Source organism: Notolabrus celidotus, chromosome 13, assembly GCF_009762535.1.
Source record: "Notolabrus celidotus isolate fNotCel1 chromosome 13, fNotCel1.pri, whole genome shotgun sequence".
NCBI lineage: Eukaryota > Metazoa > Chordata > Actinopteri > Labriformes > Labridae > Notolabrus > Notolabrus celidotus.
In genome coordinates, this window is record NC_048284.1 from 1323325 (window position 1) to 1340542 (window position 17218).

General features: G+C 40.9%; 2 protein-coding genes across 2 annotated transcripts in view; one reads left to right on the top strand and one right to left on the bottom strand.

Moving 5' to 3' along the window:
* The first annotated feature begins 1067 nt into the window (after window positions 1-1067).
* Window positions 1068-12660, top strand: allc (allantoicase). Its single transcript, XM_034699724.1, has 11 exons — window positions 1068-1313; window positions 6237-6287; window positions 6426-6513; window positions 6654-6773; window positions 7718-7797; window positions 9776-9908; window positions 9988-10143; window positions 10237-10310; window positions 10417-10525; window positions 10671-10789; window positions 12390-12660. Exons 1-11 carry the CDS (start codon window positions 1224-1226, stop codon window positions 12567-12569), a joined length of 1200 nt encoding a protein of 399 aa, XP_034555615.1. The 5' UTR covers window positions 1068-1223; the 3' UTR covers window positions 12570-12660.
* A 3602-nt stretch (window positions 12661-16262) lies between these two features.
* The window catches only part of LOC117824556 (cleavage and polyadenylation specificity factor subunit 3-like), a 4746-nt gene continuing 3790 nt past the window's right edge, over window positions 16263-17218 (bottom strand). Inside the window, exon 10 of the mRNA XM_034700089.1 lies at window positions 16263-16367. Coding sequence (XP_034555980.1) covers window positions 16263-16367 — 105 coding nt within the window. The remainder of the gene's footprint in view (window positions 16368-17218) is intronic.

Consider the following 17218-nt stretch of genomic DNA (forward strand, 5'->3'; position numbering starts at 1 on the left):
CTTTCTCTTCTAAGTCTCCAGAGACAAAATTGAGATTCTCACTTCAGCCTCATTCAAGTTTCAAATTGTTCTCATTAGTTTCTCCTAAAATTCACAAGGAGAAATAGTTGAGACCATGACATGAGTCTTATTTGAGACTTAAATGAGAGATCTCATGAGAGAGGACTGTGGGCTCTGTATGTGGGGCGCTTAGACCGCTAGGCCACCAGTGCCCAAAAAAATCCTCCCCTTTAATTGTAACAATCTGGCTAAATCTGGTCGGCCCTTTTGCGGCCCATATTTTAAATAAATGGTCGGTTATACCTGTTGTATGAAATCTCTATCTTTTGCAATTTCTCTCAAATCCACTAAATCTTTGTGAAGTGGTTTTGTTCCAAACAGACTTGTAAATGAAGGACCAGACTGTGAAGTCAAAGAAGAGATCATTTCACATCTAAATATCTGATCCTGAAGTGGTTCAAATGTTTTAATGAGAATTGTAAGTTTGTGGACAATTCCATTGAAATCTTAATTTTGCAGGGCACTATAAATGTTCATGAAAAGATGAGCTCAGGCTCTTTCTTTGCTCCATCTGAGCTCAACTTGAGACACAAAAACTGAGTCTGACTAAAACAAATGGATGAGGTTAGACTGAGAGAGCTCCCTGATTTCTCCACCTGAGCTCAAAGGAGTCACAACACCTGAGGAATACCTGAGAACCATTTCAAATTCTGACCAGATCTCCTTTTGAACTGAAAGGGAGACTAAGCTTTTTACAACTTTTTTTCTGGAGGCAAGAATGAGAAACAGGAGACATAAGCTGTAGTCTCATTTTGCTTTCAAACAGATCTCATTGTTGTCTAGGAGACAGAAATGAAACACTTTTGAGATCTCCTCTCTAAATTTATTTTCCTCTGGGTTGGTCTTGGTCTTCTCCAGACTCTACATCATCGTGGATGGGTTCTTGCATGCACTGCCTGTACAACATGTGCATGCTGAGATACACTTCAAGAAACATAATCAAGAACATAAGAAACACAAAACTTAAAGATATCTAAAGATATTTATGAATAAAGATTGATTGACAGAGTGTATGTGGCGTATGAACACAGCTTCATGCAGACAGTCAGAAGGTCACAGACCCTTTACTCTGTTTACACAAACATCCTGCTGTGATCGAGCCGACAGTGAACTTTGAACTTGAGTTGTTCTGCAACGACGAGCTGCAGCTAAACATTTCCAACATGGCTGAGAGAAACACGGCGCTGAAGGCAGGAGGAGAGTCTGACTTCCTGCAGTTTAACGACCTGGCCTGTGAGGCCGTCGGTGGGACGGTGAGTCACGACACATACTGCAGAAATACATGCTAACACATCGGCTAACTGAATACATGCAGACATGCTAACTGTGTAAACCTCAGGGGTAAACATGTGGATTTCATATCTGCAAACTCAAGAATCAAAATAACATAACAGACTGTAGCTCACATTATAACATTTATCTTTCTGGTGTTTTCAGACTTTATGCTAAGCTAACCAGCTGAAGGCTGTAGCTTGTATTAATCTAAAGGCATTTTCAACCAGAGGATCTTTACCCCTGAACTATGTGCGTTTCTACCGGTGGACCCAGGGTCTAAATTTAGTTCAGGGGTAAATAATCTCCCCCTGCTAGGGGGGTAGTACTTTTCAAAGGTCCCGGGATTTTCGGGGGCGGGGCCTGCAATGTTGAACGTGTCTGATTGGTAGATTAACCGCAGTGTTTTTATTCCGCCCTCCGTCCACAATAACATCACACACATCTGTGATTCACTTGATTTCTCTTTCTTTCATTAGTTTTTATTTGTTTTATCTTTTTTGTATGTGTGTATGTGATTCATTCATTGCTTTTTCCATGTTTTTAACCACAGGCGAATTTTTTTTTCACTTTTTTTCAAGTTTTTCTGCTTTTGTAGCACAATTTCAAATTTGCATGAAATACATTTTTGCATATTTTAATTGGCCTTTTTTTTTTTTTTTTTTGTCAAATTTTTTTTTGTCAAATTTTTTTTTGTCAAATTTTTTTTGTCAAATTTTTTTTTTTCAATTTTTATTTATTTAAATTTTTTGTTCAAATTTTTTTATTCAAAATTTTTGGTCAAATTTTTTTTTTTTTTTCAATTTATTTATTTTTTTTTCTTCAATTTTTTTTTTTTTAAATGTTTCCAAAAACATTCACAGTCATTGTTTTTTCCATCTGTGATTCTCTTGATTTCTCTTTCTTTCATTAGTTTTTATTTGTTCTATCTTTTTTGTATGTGTGTGTACTTTTCAAAAGAAGAAGCTGTGATTCTCTTGATTTAGCAGCTTGTAACAGTAGTCTTCTCTCAGCCTACCGTGAATGCGTCGCTCCTCCCGGTGTTCTGCTTTTAAAAGTGACCCTGTAAACTGGAGACCTTCAGCTGAACGTGTCAGTGTTTGTGGAGTTTACACAGCTGTTGAAACACAGAGGGAGTTCCTGGGAATGCAAACTAGTTTAGTTTTTATTAAGATTTCAAAATATCCTCATCAGATATTTAATGATGGTCTAAAGACGTTTATGAGGGATGCATCCGGCTGAGAGTCTCCAGTAAACAGTGTCGCCGTTTAAACCAAAACACCGGCCGATCTCTGCGATCACGGCTTTTTGAGTTCAAAAGGATTTTAAAGCCGTGTTGAAACGTCTTTGCTACTCACGCTTATCTCCTCTCACGTGTTGATTCATTCACTGCTTTTTCCATGTTTTTAACCGCAGGAGCAAAATTTTTACTTTTTCATGTTTTTCTAATTTTGGAGCACAATTTCAAATTTCAGGAAAATGTATTTTTTCGACAGGGTCAACTTTTTTGTCCAATTTTTTTTGTCCAATTTTTTTTTTCAAATTTTTTTTTTCAAACATTTTTGTCAAAAAAAAATTTTTCAAAAAAAAAAATGTAAACATTTTTTTCAAAACTTAAAAAAAAAAAAAAAAAAAAATCTTCCAATTTTTTTTTTGTCAATGTTTTTTTCATTTTTTTTTTCAAAATTTTCCAAAAACCATTCACAGTCATTGTTTTTTCCATCTGTGATTCACTTGATTTTCTCTTTCTTTCATTAGTTTTTATTTGTTCTATCTTTTTTGTATGTGTGTGTACTTTTCAAAAGAAGAAGCTGTGATTCTCTTGATTTAGCAGCTTGTAACAGTAGTCTTCTCTCAGCCCACCGTGAATGCGTCTCTCCTCCCGGTGTTCCACTTTTAAAAGTGACCCTGTAAACTGGAGACCTTCAGCTAAACGTGTCAGTGTTTGTGGAGTTTACACAGCTGTTGAAACACAGAGGGAGTTCCTGGGAATGCAAACTAGTTTAGTTTTTATTAAGATTTCAAAATATCCTCATCAGATATTTAATGATGGTCTAAAGACGTTTATGAGGGATGCATCCGGCTGAGAGTCTCCAGTTAACAGGGTCGCTGTTTAAACCAAAACATCGGCCGATCTCTGCGATCACGGCTTTTTGAGTTCAAAAGGATTTTAAAGCCGTGTTGAAACGTCTTTGCTACTCGCTCTTATCTCCCTCTCACGTGTTGATTCATTCATTGCTTTTTCCATGTTTTTAACTGCAGGAGCAAAATTTTTACTTTTTTCATGTTTTTCTAATTTTGGAGCACAATTTCAAATTTCAGGAAAATGTATTTTTTCGACAGGGTCAACTTTTTTGTCCAATTCTTTTTGTCAATTTTGTTTTTCAAATATTTTTTTTTCAAAAAAAAATTTAAACTTTTTTTCAAAACTTAAAAAAAAAAAAAAAAAAAATTCTTCCAATTTTTTTTTGTCAAATTTGTTTTCAATTTTTTTTTCAATTTTTTTGTCAAAATTTTCCAAAAACCATTCACAGTCATTGTTTTTTCCATCTGTGATTCTCTTGATTTCTCTTTTTTTCATTAATTTTTATTTGTTCTATCTTTTTTGTATGTGTGTGTACTTTTCAAAAGAAGAAGCTGTGATTCTCTTGATTTAGCAGCTTGTAACAGTAGTCTTCTCTCAGCCCACCGTGAATGCGTCTCTCCTCCCGGTGTTCCGGTTTTAAAAGTGACCCTGTAAACTGGAGACCTTCAGCTGAACGTGTCAGTGTTTGTGGAGTTTACACAGCTGTTGAAACACAGAGGGAGTTCCTGGGAATGCAAACTAGTTTAGTTTTTATTAAGATTTCAAAATATCCTCATCAGATATTTAATGATCGTCTAAAGACGTTTATGAGGGATGCATCCGGCTGAGAGTCTCCAGTTAACAGGGTCGCTGTTTAAACCAAAACACTGGCCGATCTCTGCGATCACGGCTTTTTGAGTTCAAAAGGATTTTAAAGCCGTGTTGAAACGTCTTTGCTACTCGCGCTTATCTCCTCTCACGTGTTGATTCAGTCATTGCTTTTTCCATGTTTTTAACCGCAGGAGCAAAATTTTTACTTTTTTCATGTTTTTCTAATTTTGGAGCACAATTTCAAATTTCAGGAAAATGTATTTTTTCGACAGGGTCAACTTTTTTGTCCAATTTTTTTTGTCCAATTTTTTTTTCAAATTTTTTTTTTCAAACATTTTTGTCAATTTTTTTTTTTTTCAAAAAAAAAAATTTAAACATTTTTTTCAAAACTTAAAAAAAAAAAAAAAAAAAATTCTTCCAATTTTTTTTTGTCAATTTTCTTTTCATTTTTTTTGTCAAAATTTTCCAAAAACATTCACAGTCATTTTTTTTTTCATCTGTGATTCACTTGATTTCTCTTTCGTTCATTAGTTTTTATTTGTTCTATCTTGTTTGTATGTGTGTGTACTTTTCAAAAGAAGAAGCTGTGATTCTCTTGATTTAGCAGCTTGTAACAGTAGTCTTCTCTCAGCCCACCGTGAATGCGTCTCTCCTCCCGGTGTTCCGGTTTTAAAAGTGACCCTGTAAACTGGAGACCTTCAGCTGAACGTGTCAGTGTTTGTGGAGTTTACACAGCTGTTGAAACACAGAGGGAGTTCCTGGGAATGCAAACTAGTTTAGTTTTTATTAAGATTTCAAAATATCCTCATCAGATATTTAATGATGGTCTAAAGATGTTTATGAGGGATGCATCCGGCTGAGAGTCTCCAGTTAACAGGGTCGCTGTTTAAACCAAAACACCGGCCGATCTCTGCGATCACGGCTTTTTGAGTTCAAAAGGATTTTAAAGCCGTGTTGAAACGTCTTTGCTACTCGCGCTTATCTCCTCTCACGTGTTGATTCATTCATTGCTTTTTCCATGTTTTTAACCGCAGGAGCAAAATTTTTACTTTTTTCATGTTTTTCTAATTTTGGAGCACAATTTCAAATTTCAGGAAAATGTATTTTTTCGACAGGGTCAACTTTTTTGTCCAATTTTTTTTGTCAATTTTATTTTTTCAAATTTTTTTTTCTCAAACATTTTTGTCAAATTTATTTTTTTCAAAAAAAAATAAAAATTAACTTTTTTTTTCAAAACTTAAAAAAAAAAAAAAAAATTCTTCCAATTTTTTTTTTGTCAAATTTTTTTTCAATTTATTTTTTCTTCAATTTTTTTGTCAAAATTTTCCAAAAACCATTCACAGTCATTTTTTTTTCATCTGTGATTCACTTGATTTCTCAGTCTTTCATTAGTTTTTAGTTTAGTTTTTATTAAGATTTCAAAATATCCTCATCAGATATTTAATGATCGTCTAAAGACGTTTATGAGGGATGCATCCGGCTGAGAGTCTCCAGTTAACAGGGTCGCCGTTTAAACCAAAACACCGGCCGATCTCTGCGATCACGGCTTTTTGAGTTCAAAAGGATTTTAAAGCCGTGTTGAAACGTCTTTGCTACTCGCGCTTATCTCCTCTCACGAGTTGATTCAGTGAATCCATCTGTGATGAAATATAGCACCATCTAAAACAGACCAGCTGAGTCTCTTCATGCTAACAGGCTAACTGTTGTGTTGCTCATAATGATACCTGCCTGTCCGTCTGCTTCTATGGTGTCATCTGGGATGAATGGCATTCCTCTTTGTTTTACTGCCCTCTACTGGTCTGGTGGTGTAGTGCAGCTACTTTTTTTCCTCCATACGTCACTGGCCTGATTTACACAATCTACCCGGGACTTCAGCCCGCGGTTGAAACAGGTTTCTGCCTGTCAGGAATATCACAAAGAGTGCCCTTTAGACCATCTCTTTATAACAAGGATCACGTGATAACTTGGCCTCATATTAATAAAACTTGACTGACTTTCTTTCTTTCAGGTTATTTTTGCCACAGATGAATGGTTCGCTCCAGCTGCAAACCTTCTGAAGGTACGACTCTGAGCCGCCTCATCAGGTTTAGGTTCAAACCAACATAGTCAGTGTTTCTCTGAATACTGCTGGACCTCTCTGTGGTTTCCCCGTGTGTCTCCAAATATGGACTGAGCATATTTTGCTTGTTTGGTACAGAGAGAGCCGCCACAGTTCATTGCCTCCGCCTTCACCGAGTTTGGAAAATGGATGGACGGATGGGAGACGAGGAGGAAGAGAATACCTGGTTAGTATCTGGACTTGGTTCAGTGCCACACACAGACCAGCTCCTTTCAAAAGACACTAAATGACAGTTTAATGCAGTGACTTCCACTACAGAGTTCTGAATCAAGAGTTGAAAATCTTCTTATTTTCTCTTCCTGGAAGGTCACGATTGGTGCATCATCCAGCTGGGAGTACCAGGGCTGATCTACGGCTTCGATGTTGACACGTCCTTCTTCACTGGAAACCACTCGCCCTACGCCTCCATCCAGGCCGGCTGTCTGGGTATGAACTGCTCTGTTTTCTGCTGATTCCACCCTTTAATGATATACTTTATCAGAGACTGACTCTGTCTCACATCTGCAGCAACAATCCACATAAACCTACGAGACAAGGGAGCTCAGGGACTCCATCAAAGATCCTCAGTTAGTCATTTTAAAAGGGACATGAAGATTTAAAGTTAGTGACATGAGAGAGAGAGGAGAGAGAGGGAAAAACAGGATCCCAGTGTGTCAGTCTAAGCCTATAGCAGCATAACTAAGACCTGGTCCAAGCCTGATCCAGCTCTAACTATAAGCTTTATCAAAAAGGAAAGTTTGAAGCCTACTCTTAAAAGTAGAGAGGGTGTCTGCCTCCCGGACCCTGAATGGTAGATGATTCCAAAGGAGAGGGTCCTGATAACTGAAGGCTCTACCTCCCATACTACGTTTAGAGACTTCAGGTACGATGAGCAGGGCTGTATCACTATGGAGCATGATGATATACATCAATCAGCTATATTCCCACCTGCCTTATAACGTATAGGCCCCCTCTCAGGGTCAAAACTAGACCCTGAGAGCTAGACCTCCGAGTGTGTACTGCGGTATCTTGCTACAAGCTACAAGACGTCAGCCGCAGATCCTTTAAATTCTGTTAGTGGTGAGGTGGGGCCTCCATGGATCAGACCAACACTTGTTGGCCTCCACCTTCCACTGCTCTGTGGGGCCAGCTCTGATACTCATGTGCCCACTGAAGGTACTTCTGGTGGTGGATCAGCATGGACACCCTTTGCAGTTACATCCCTACACAATATAATGTTCTGACCCAGTCGTCTAACCACCACAGTTTGGTCCTCGCCAAAGTTGCCCTCACCCTCACCCTTGTCCCTTTTTCCTGCTTCCAACACGTCAGCTACGAGGTAAAAGGTTCACTGGCTGACATCATTTGAAAAGCTGTTCTCACACTTCCAGAGGAAGCCCCCAACTTCACCCTGGAGGGAGACCGGACCGGCATGGCTGCCTCCGACAGTCAGCTGGCTGCAGCTGCAAAGGTAACAATCCTCTGATTTAAAGAGGGAAGCTGATGCAGAAGTGTCTCAAACATGTATACTGTCTTGTGTCCAGCAGGGGGCGACTCCACTGGTTTTAAAAAGCACTCTGATCACATAGGTATGGTGGCTGGGAAGTGCAAAACACATTTACAAAAGGATGAAACACTTTTAAGAAGACTGTTACGTGTCTGCAAGCCGCATGACATGAAGGTCAGAGGTCATGGACAGGGACACTAACAAAAAGAAACTTCAAACTCTCAAATACAAACAGATGTAAGGCCTTTGGGGTCTAAAAGGTGGAGTGGAGGTGTGAAGCTCCACAGCTGCTAATTCTACTACAAAAAGGAGACAAACTGAGGAACAGGCCTCAAACTCTCCTGAGAGATCAATCCTCTTTTTAATGATCCTGTTACCACCCTCCTTCCCTCCACAAACACTCACACTCTCTCACAACACACTCTTCAAACCAAACCCAGAGGAAACAACTGAAGGTGTTGTCTTCTCTGTTGCACACACCTCTAACTGAGGGACAGGAGCTCCTTTTATTGAGCAGCCAGGCTGATGAGCTCCAGCTGGGTGCACTGAGGGCAGGTGCTCTCAATGAGGGGCTCGTTAGAAACCCTGGAGGTCTCAGACTACCTCCATCTGTATCAAGGCAAAAAACAATTTACATTTAAGATTTATTTTTTACCAGAAACAAATTTACAAACAGCAGATTCTACTGAAAAAGGAATGAACCAAATACTGGAAGTGATCAGGAAGTGATCGAGGGAGCGGTCTTTCCTGCCAATCACAGGTCATTCTGATGTGTCCTTTCAAAATAAAAGCTGAACGAAATTTGAAAAAATAGCAATAATTCTGGACATTTTCAAACAGAGATTCAGAACAAATCTTAGTTTCCACTCAGTCATTTTAACTCAGACTAACAGTGGAACATTATTCAGTGTAAACAGGGATTTTGTTCATAATCTCACTTTGTATTCATCCAAAATCATTGTAATGTGCTAAATTTCCAATGGTTTTTATTTTGAAAATCCAAATCAGATACAGCTGTGATTGTCAGGAACACATTTTGAGGTGTTCTTTTATCAGTTTAAATCTAAATATTTAGTGGAAACAGGGTTGATAATGTCAAATATGTAATAACTCTCTGGCTGTTGCACATTTTCAAATTACAGACGTCTTTTATTTTGAAAATCATTGGTCCATTCTTTTTCCTTCAGCATAAAACATATAAATAAAACAAAACAGGGACAGAGGTGGGGCGGGGTTAGAGGTCATGTGTTGTATGCTTTTTGGAACAGGTAGGTCCAGAGGTGGTTTTTAAATGAGAGGAGAGAGTCAGAGTTGAGGATGTGTGGAGGGAGAGAGTTCCAGAGAGTTGGGGCAACGATGGCAAAGCCTCTGTCCCCCAAGGTGCTTGGACTTGGTGATAGGGGACAGGAGGTCGGCATTTGATGATCTGAGGCGGCGAGACGGGGAGTGGCATTTGAGGAGGTTGGTCAGGTATGAGGGGGCGAGGTTATTGAGGGCTTTAAGCAGGATCTTGAAGTGGATTTGGTGCTGAATTGGGAGCCAGTGGAGGTGCTGAAGGATGGGTGTGATGTGAGCTGCACTTCCCAGCCACCGTACTTAGGAGTCTAGGAGAAAATGGTCTTACTTCTTTATTGACGTGTTCCTTCAGTAAACATTCTCCTAATGAGTTCATGGTCTCAATCTCTAGTTTCAAGTCTTCTTCAACACAGCAGGAAGTTCCTTTTTTAAATGATGGTTCCATTTAGAGTCACAGCGAGCAGGAAGCAGGAACAGGGGAGGAGTTAGGCCAACTGGGAAACAGGATGCTGCAAAGGGTTTCCCCAAACCAAAAACAAACATGGCATGGGCCAAAATGTTAAATGGTGTTTCAACAAACTGAGAGGTGATGTCAAAGTGGTGACGTCTTCTTCTTCTCCTGTTTTCTGTGTGGTTTGATTGACAGCTGGGCTCGGAGGCGTGGCCTGAGCTGGTGGGTGTGTCACAGCTGAACCCTGGATACTCTGACAGCTGCCATAACTACTTCAAGGTCAACTTCAACCGCAGGGTGACACACCTGCGTCTCAACATGTACCCAGGTACGCCTCCACACACACACACACACACACACACACTGACAATCACACACATCACTGTTCACTTCCTGTGTGCCATCAGATGGAGGCATAGCCAGGCTGCGGGTGTACGGAGTCGGACAGAGAGACTGGTCGTCCGTCCCCCTCAACCAGGAAGTCGACCTCATCGCTCTGACCAACGGCGGAGTCTGTCTCGGATACAGCGACGCCCACTTTGGGCATCCACGCAACATGATTGGTTGGACTCAGCCTCTTTATATTGTTGTTATCTAAAACAAGATGTTACCTCTCTGGCTCCACGACAGACTGAAGACACTGGTGTTCTTTGCAGGTCTTGGCCGGGCCGGGAACATGGCGGATGGCTGGGAGACGGCCCGCAGACTGGATAGACCCAAGAACCTTCAGGTTGAAACACATGAAAGGGATTGTTTGTGTGCAGTGTGGTTGTGTGACGCACTTTTTAATCACAAGTGTTGAACTGACAGTCGTGTCCCTGCTGCCTGTCTTGCAGGTGGATCAGAGAGGGATCCTGCAGGTCCCGGGATGGGAGTGGGCCGTGTTTCGTCTCGGTCATGCAGGAGTCATCAGCAGCATCCAGGTCGACACAAACCACTTCAAAGGTTCAAAACACACACACACACACACACACACACACACACACACACACACACACACACACACACACACACACACACACACTCTCTCTACGTACATCTAATATAAGAGCAGGAGAGATCAACACTTCACCTGAGTGTTTCCATCCAGGTAACTTCCCAGATGCCTGCAGGATTGAGACTTGTTCCCTGACCCCTGAGGAGGAGGCTCTGTGCATTAGGACCACATGGAACTCTGGGAAATGGCAGGTCCTGCTTCCCCCACAGAAAGTACGTTTAACTCCTTGTTACTTCACGTCTGTTTTTAATGCAGTGACTTCCACTACAGAGTCATGTCTGTGTTTCATGCAGTGACTTCCACTACAGAGTCATGTCTGTTTTTAATGCAGTGACTTCCACTACAGAGTCATGTCTGTTTTTAATGCAGTGACTTCCACTACAGAGTCATGTCTGTTTTTAATGCAGTGACTTCCACTACAGAGTCATGTCTGTGTTTAATGCAGTGACTTCCACTACAGTCATGTCTGTGTTTAATGCAGTGACTTGCACTACAGAGTCATGTCTGTGTTTAATGCAGTGACTTCCACTACAGAGTCATGTCTGTGTTTAATGCAGTGACTTCCACTACAGAGTCATGTCTGTGTTTCATGCAGTGACTTCCACTACAGAGTCATGTCTGTTTTTAATGCAGTGACTTCCACTACAGAGTCATGTCTGTTTTTAATGCAGTGACTTCCACTACAGAGTCATGTCTGTTTTTAATGCAGTGACTTCCACTACAGAGTCATGTCTGTGTTTAATGCAGTGACTTCCACTACAGTCATGTCTGTGTTTAATGCAGTGACTTGCACTACAGAGTCATGTCTGTGTTTAATGCAGTGACTTCCACTACAGAGTCATGTCTGTGTTTAATGCAGTGACTTCCACTACAGAGTCATGTCTGTGTTTAATGCAGTGACTTCCACTACAGAGTCATGTCTGTGTTTAATGCAGTAACTTCCACTACAGAGTCATGTCTGTTTTAATGCAGTGACTTCCACTACAGTCATGTCTGTGTTTAATGCAGTGACTTCCACTACAGAGTCATGTCTGTGTTTAATGCAGTGACTTCCACTACAGAGTCATGTCTGTGTTTAATGCAGTGACTTCCACTACAGAGTCATGTCTGTTTTTAATGCAGTGACTTCCACTACAGAGTCATGTCTGTTTTTAATGCAGTGACTTCCACTACAGAGTCATGTCTGTGTTTAATGCAGTGACTTCCACTACAGAGTCATGTCTGTGTTTAATGCAGTGACTTCCACTACAGAGTCATGTCTGTTTTTAATGCAGTGACTTCCACTACAGAGTCATGTCTGTTTTTAATGCAGTGACTTCCACTACAGAGTCATGTCTGTGTTTAATGCAGTGACTTCCACTACAGTCATGTCTGTGTTTAATGCAGTGACTTCCACTACAGTCATGTCTGTGTTTAATGCAGTGACTTGCACTACAGAGTCATGTCTGTGTTTAATGCAGTGACTTCCACTACAGAGTCATGTCTGTGTTTAATGCAGTGACTTCCACTACAGAGTCATGTCTGTTTCTAATGCAGTGACTTCCACTACAGAGTCATGTCTGTTTCTAATGCAGTGACTTCCACTACAGAGTCATGTCTGTTTTTAATGCAGTGACTTCCACTACAGAGTCATGTCTGTTTCTAATGCAGTGACTTCCACTACAGAGTCATGTCTGTTTTTAATGCAGTGACTTCCACTACAGAGTCATGTCTGTGTTTAATGCAGTGACTTCCACTACAGAGTCACGTCTGTGTTTAATGCAGTGACTTCCACTACAGAGTCATGTCTGTTTGTGTGTCTCTTGTCTGCAGCTTAGTGCTCATCACATACATCTCTATGGTCAGGCTGAGTTGAACCCCGGTCCGCCCGTCACTCACGTGCGTCTCGTCATGAGCCCGGACGGAGGAATTAGCCGGCTGCGTCTGTGGGGTCGACCCACGACTATCACCGCGGCTCCAGCCAATCAGAAGAGAGCTGTGTCTAAACTGTGATCTTTAAAAACCTCAAACACTGAATGTTCTGATGTGTGATCAACGATGTTTTAAAATCTGTCAGATAATAAAGAGGAGTCATGTTACAGTCTGATGTTGTCCAGCTGTGCTTTGTAGGACGCAAAAATGTTCTCCTCAGACTCTTTCCAAACAGAGCCGGTCTAGACCGGACTCTATGTTCTATTATTAACAAAGACCCAACATCAAGACTGGATCAGATCCAGTCCCATCTTCCAGACAGGACCCAGTCTGATCTCATCTTAATCCACCATGAGCAGAGCACTTTGCAGCATTTAGCAAGTTACAGTGGCAAGGACAAACTTCCTTTAACAGGCAGAAACCTCCAGCAGGACCAGACTCATGTTAGACACACATCTGCTGAGACCGTGTTGGAGAGAGGGATAGAGGGAGATGAAGAGAGAGAGAGAGATGATAGTGGGGAGACGGATAGTAGTAGTTGTAGCAGCTGGAGTCTGGACCACGTCCACAGCAGCAGAGATCCAGAGGAACCTACGAGACAAGGGAGCTCAGGGACTCCAGAAAGGACTAAGAAAAGAGAGAAGAGAGGGAGACCAGAAGAAAGAAAAAGAGGAGAATAAATGGTGAAGGAAAGGACGGGATAAGAAAAGGAGACATAAAGGATGAAGAAACAGGAGAGAACAAAGACAGAAAGAAAGAAGGAAGGAAGGAAAGAAAGAAAGAAAGAAAGAAAGAAAGAAAGAAAGGATGAATAACAGACCCCAAAAAAGGAATCTACAGCAGAGATCCAGAGGAACCTACGAGACAAGGGAGCTCAGGGACTCCAGAAAGGTCTATGGTTAGTAACTTTAATGGGACAGGAAGAGTTAAAGTGAGAGACAGGCAGAGAGAGGAGAGAGAGGGAAAGACAGGATCCCAGTGTGTCAGTCTAAGCCTATAGCAGCATAACTAGGAGCTGGTCCAAGCCTGATCCAGCTCTAACTATAAGCTTTATCAAAAAGGATCAGCCTCTAAGTGTGTTTATTTCTGCTTTAAAGTCGGGCGTTTTAACATGGGGCTCTATGGGGACGGACTCACTTTAGGACACAGCCTCTAGTGGACACTCAGGGTACTGCAGTTTTCCCACAGAAGTTCCTGGTTGGAAAGCACATGATTCAGTTCTTCAGTCTGACCCTGAATAAAACAACCCCCCAAGCACTGACTCATTACCCAGCATCCTCTCTGTTTCTCATCACCGCAATTATTTATTTAGACGATCAGCTGGACGTCCTCCGTCAGTCTGCAGGACATTTCTTCTTCTTTAATGACCTCATATAACCAATTTAAGGTGGGGGTGGAGGGTGGAGGGTGGAGGGATCAATGACGACTCCGCCCCCTTCCTCTTCTTCTTCTTCAGAAATTAGTGATAAAAAAAATCAAATAACCATCGACCTCCTGCGCATCGATTTCCTTTAGTCTTCCACTCTGTCATTACTCCTAATTCTCTCTGTTCTCTCTCTCCACACTCAAGGTCAACTTTAATCAACCTGAGGCGGAGCTGTCAACACACACAGACACACACACACACACACACACACACACACACACACACACTGAGATGAACTGAACTAACCTGCTCTCCATCGTCCGTCACTGAGACGTCCTGCTGTTGTGTGTTCATGTGTGGACCTGCTCTGTTCTCTGTTTCAACATCTGAACATCTGAACCCTCCTCCCCCCCTTGAGCTTGGACCTGACCTTTGACCCCGCCTGGGCAGCCTCAGCGCTTATAATAACACATGTGTCGACCAATGAGACAAAATGACGGCAATTAGCCTCGCTGTGTGGGCTAACACATCCTCAATGTGTGTGTGTGTGATCGTCCTGGACCAGCAGGGGGCAGCAGAGGCCCGGTCTGATTCATGAAGACAGAGTTCATACAAAGACTAGACCAGGGGAGGCTGTATGTAAATGAAGGGGGGAGGAAAGGAGGAGGGGTGACAGCTGATCTTATCTGTCACATTAAAGCAGAATCTGTCTTTAAGGAGGAAAAAGGTTGCTTTAGGCTTTCAGTGATGAAGAACGTTCAGCTTCTCTTCTCTGAATGTCGTCTTTGTTTACAGCCAGAGTTTGTGTGGAGAGATGATGCAGATGTCGACACACTTTTTATACCTTTACTGTCTCTTTAAAGTAAACTGTGTTCTCTACACTGATGCAGCTAATACACCGCTATAGAGAGAAGAAGCAAGAGACCACTTTGCTGTGCATGCTGGGAACACAGACCAGGCTGGAGACGCCACTGTTTTATTTAGATCTAGCAAACACAGCACAGGAGTCAGAAAGAGAAAATTAAAAACAAACCAAAAAAGAAATAGATAAATGAATAAATAAATACTTGAAAAAAAAAGAAAGAAAGAAAATTAGAAAAAATAAATAAATAAAGACAATAACTTTGAAAATAAATACATTAAACAAAACAATTAATAGATCAAATTAGAATAAATATTAGAATAAAACATATAATTAACTTTACAGAACAGTTAAATAAATGAAAATAATAAAATAAAATACAATAAACTTAAATACATTTAAATAAAAAAAAAAGGTAAAAATGAATAAAAATAATACAAGTAAAAATAAAATAATAAAAACAAATTAATACAAAATAGAAAAATAGAAAAGTAAAACAAAAATAGAAAGGAGAAATAAATAAATACATAAATAGAATTTAATAATTTAAAAAATAAATTAAAGAAAAAAAGAATTAGATAAAGCTAGAATAAATATTAGAATAATATATACCATAAACTTTAACAAAAAAATTAAAATGAATTGAAATAAATTAAAATAAATACATATCATTAATACAAATAAAATAAAATGATAATGAAAGAAAGCATAAAAATTAGAATAATAGAAAGTAATTATAAATTCAATGGATACAATAAACTTTAAAGAAGAAATAAAAACTAAAATGAAATATTTAAATAATTAAAAAGGTTCGACTTTGAACAGTTCATTAATCTTTTCTATCTATTTTAGTTTCTTTATGTTGTCTCTCTTGGTTGTACAACACTTTGATCACTTTGTTGTTTTTAAACGTGGATTATATTTAAATCTGACTTTTCTCCTTCATGTGATCATCATCATGTATTTAAAAACAACAGAGGTATCCTGCTAGGTGAATACATTTAGTGAGGTGCAGAAGCCTATGAAACACGAGGGGACAAACACACACTTGAACTCCCTCTCCCTCTGTCCTGTGTCCTGTGTCCTGTGTCCTGTGTCCTGTGTCCTGTGTCCTGCACACACAGACTCTAATGAGACTCATTTCAGGTGTTTGGTTTCCTTCAGCTCAGGTGTGGTTTTTCTCTGCAGACTGAGACCTCCTGCTCCAGTTAAACACCCTCTTCTCAGTCCACGACAGAGCTGTGGTCTGAGTCTCAGGTGTGTGAGGTGTTTGAATGAAGGTGGAGCCTCCGTCCTCATCATCTCCATCATTACTCTCCCCCTGACCCGGCTCAGCCCAGCTGGAGGATCCTGACGCGGTCTGAAGGAAGGCTCCTCTCTGATATGCTGATGAGGTCTCCGCTCTCTCAGGAGGATTCGCTCTGACACGGGTTTACCTCATTTCTCCGGCTGGGCTCGTTTGAAATGTGATTCAGAGGTCTCGGGGGAAATAAGTGAAGGAGGTGCTGCTGCTGTTTGCCCGTCAGGCAGAGTGATCCTCAGCCGCTTAGACCAACCGGTGAGCTGCAGGGGGGGCCAGGCCGGGGGACGCCTCAGACCCCCTGAGACCCTGAGCTGCACTGAGGGACAGCCTGCAGGGTTTGTGAGGCCACTGTCAGAGAGTGGTCACACTCAAAGTCAATGTCCTCACACACACACACACACACACACACACACACACACACACACACACACACACACACACACGTGAGACCTTAAAATATACAGAGCCTGAGTTTATAAACACTACAGCTCTCATTTAATTTTATATATTTAGAAAAATGTAAAAAAATAAAATATTTAAATCATCCATCAGGTCTGACTTCTTCTTCTTCTTCTTCTTCTTCTTCTTCTTCTTCTTCTTCTTCTTCTTCTTCTTCTATTGTTTTGAAAAAAACAACCTTAGAGAGAATCATTGTTAAACTAGCAGAGACTGAATGAACTCCACTTATATATGAAAGTGTGTGTGAGCGTGTGTGTGAGTGTGTGTGTGTGCGTGTGTGTGTGTGTGTGTGTGTGTGCATCTAAGCGTCCGTGTCTGTGTGAGTGAATCTGTGTTTGTGTGTGTGTCTGTGTGTGTGTGTGTGTGTGTGTGTGTGTGCGTCTATGTCTGTGCGTGTGTCTGTGTGAGTGAATCTGTATGTCTGTGTGTGTGTGTCTGTGTGTGTTTGCGTGTGTGTGTGTGTAGGTGTGTGTGTGTGTGTGTGTGTGTGTGTGTGTGTGTGCGCGTGTGTGTGTGTGTGTGTGTGCGCGTGTGCACGCTCATGCATTCTTAATGTCTGCAGACGCCACAAGGGATTCGGCCAATCAGCAGCCAGAAAATCTTTCCTCTGCTTCATTACAGACAGACGATCTGTATGCAGAGCACACCCTCACCCACACCTCTCTCTCTCTCTCTCTCTCTCTCTCTCTCTCTCTCTCTCTCTCTCTCTCTCTCTCTCTCTCTCTCTCTCTCTCCTCTCT

Excerpts from the sequence above, each read along its gene's own strand:
- allc (XM_034699724.1), top strand. The coding sequence starts at position 1,224 with ATGGCTGAGAGAAACACGGCGCTGAAGGCAGGAGGAGAGTCTGACTTC. Across the intron at positions 10,144-10,236 it reads GCATCCACGCAACATGATTG|GTCTTGGCCGGGCCGGGAAC; the intron begins GTTGGACTCAGC and ends TGTTCTTTGCAG. Across the intron at positions 10,790-12,389 it reads TCCTGCTTCCCCCACAGAAA|CTTAGTGCTCATCACATACA; the intron begins GTACGTTTAACT and ends TCTTGTCTGCAG.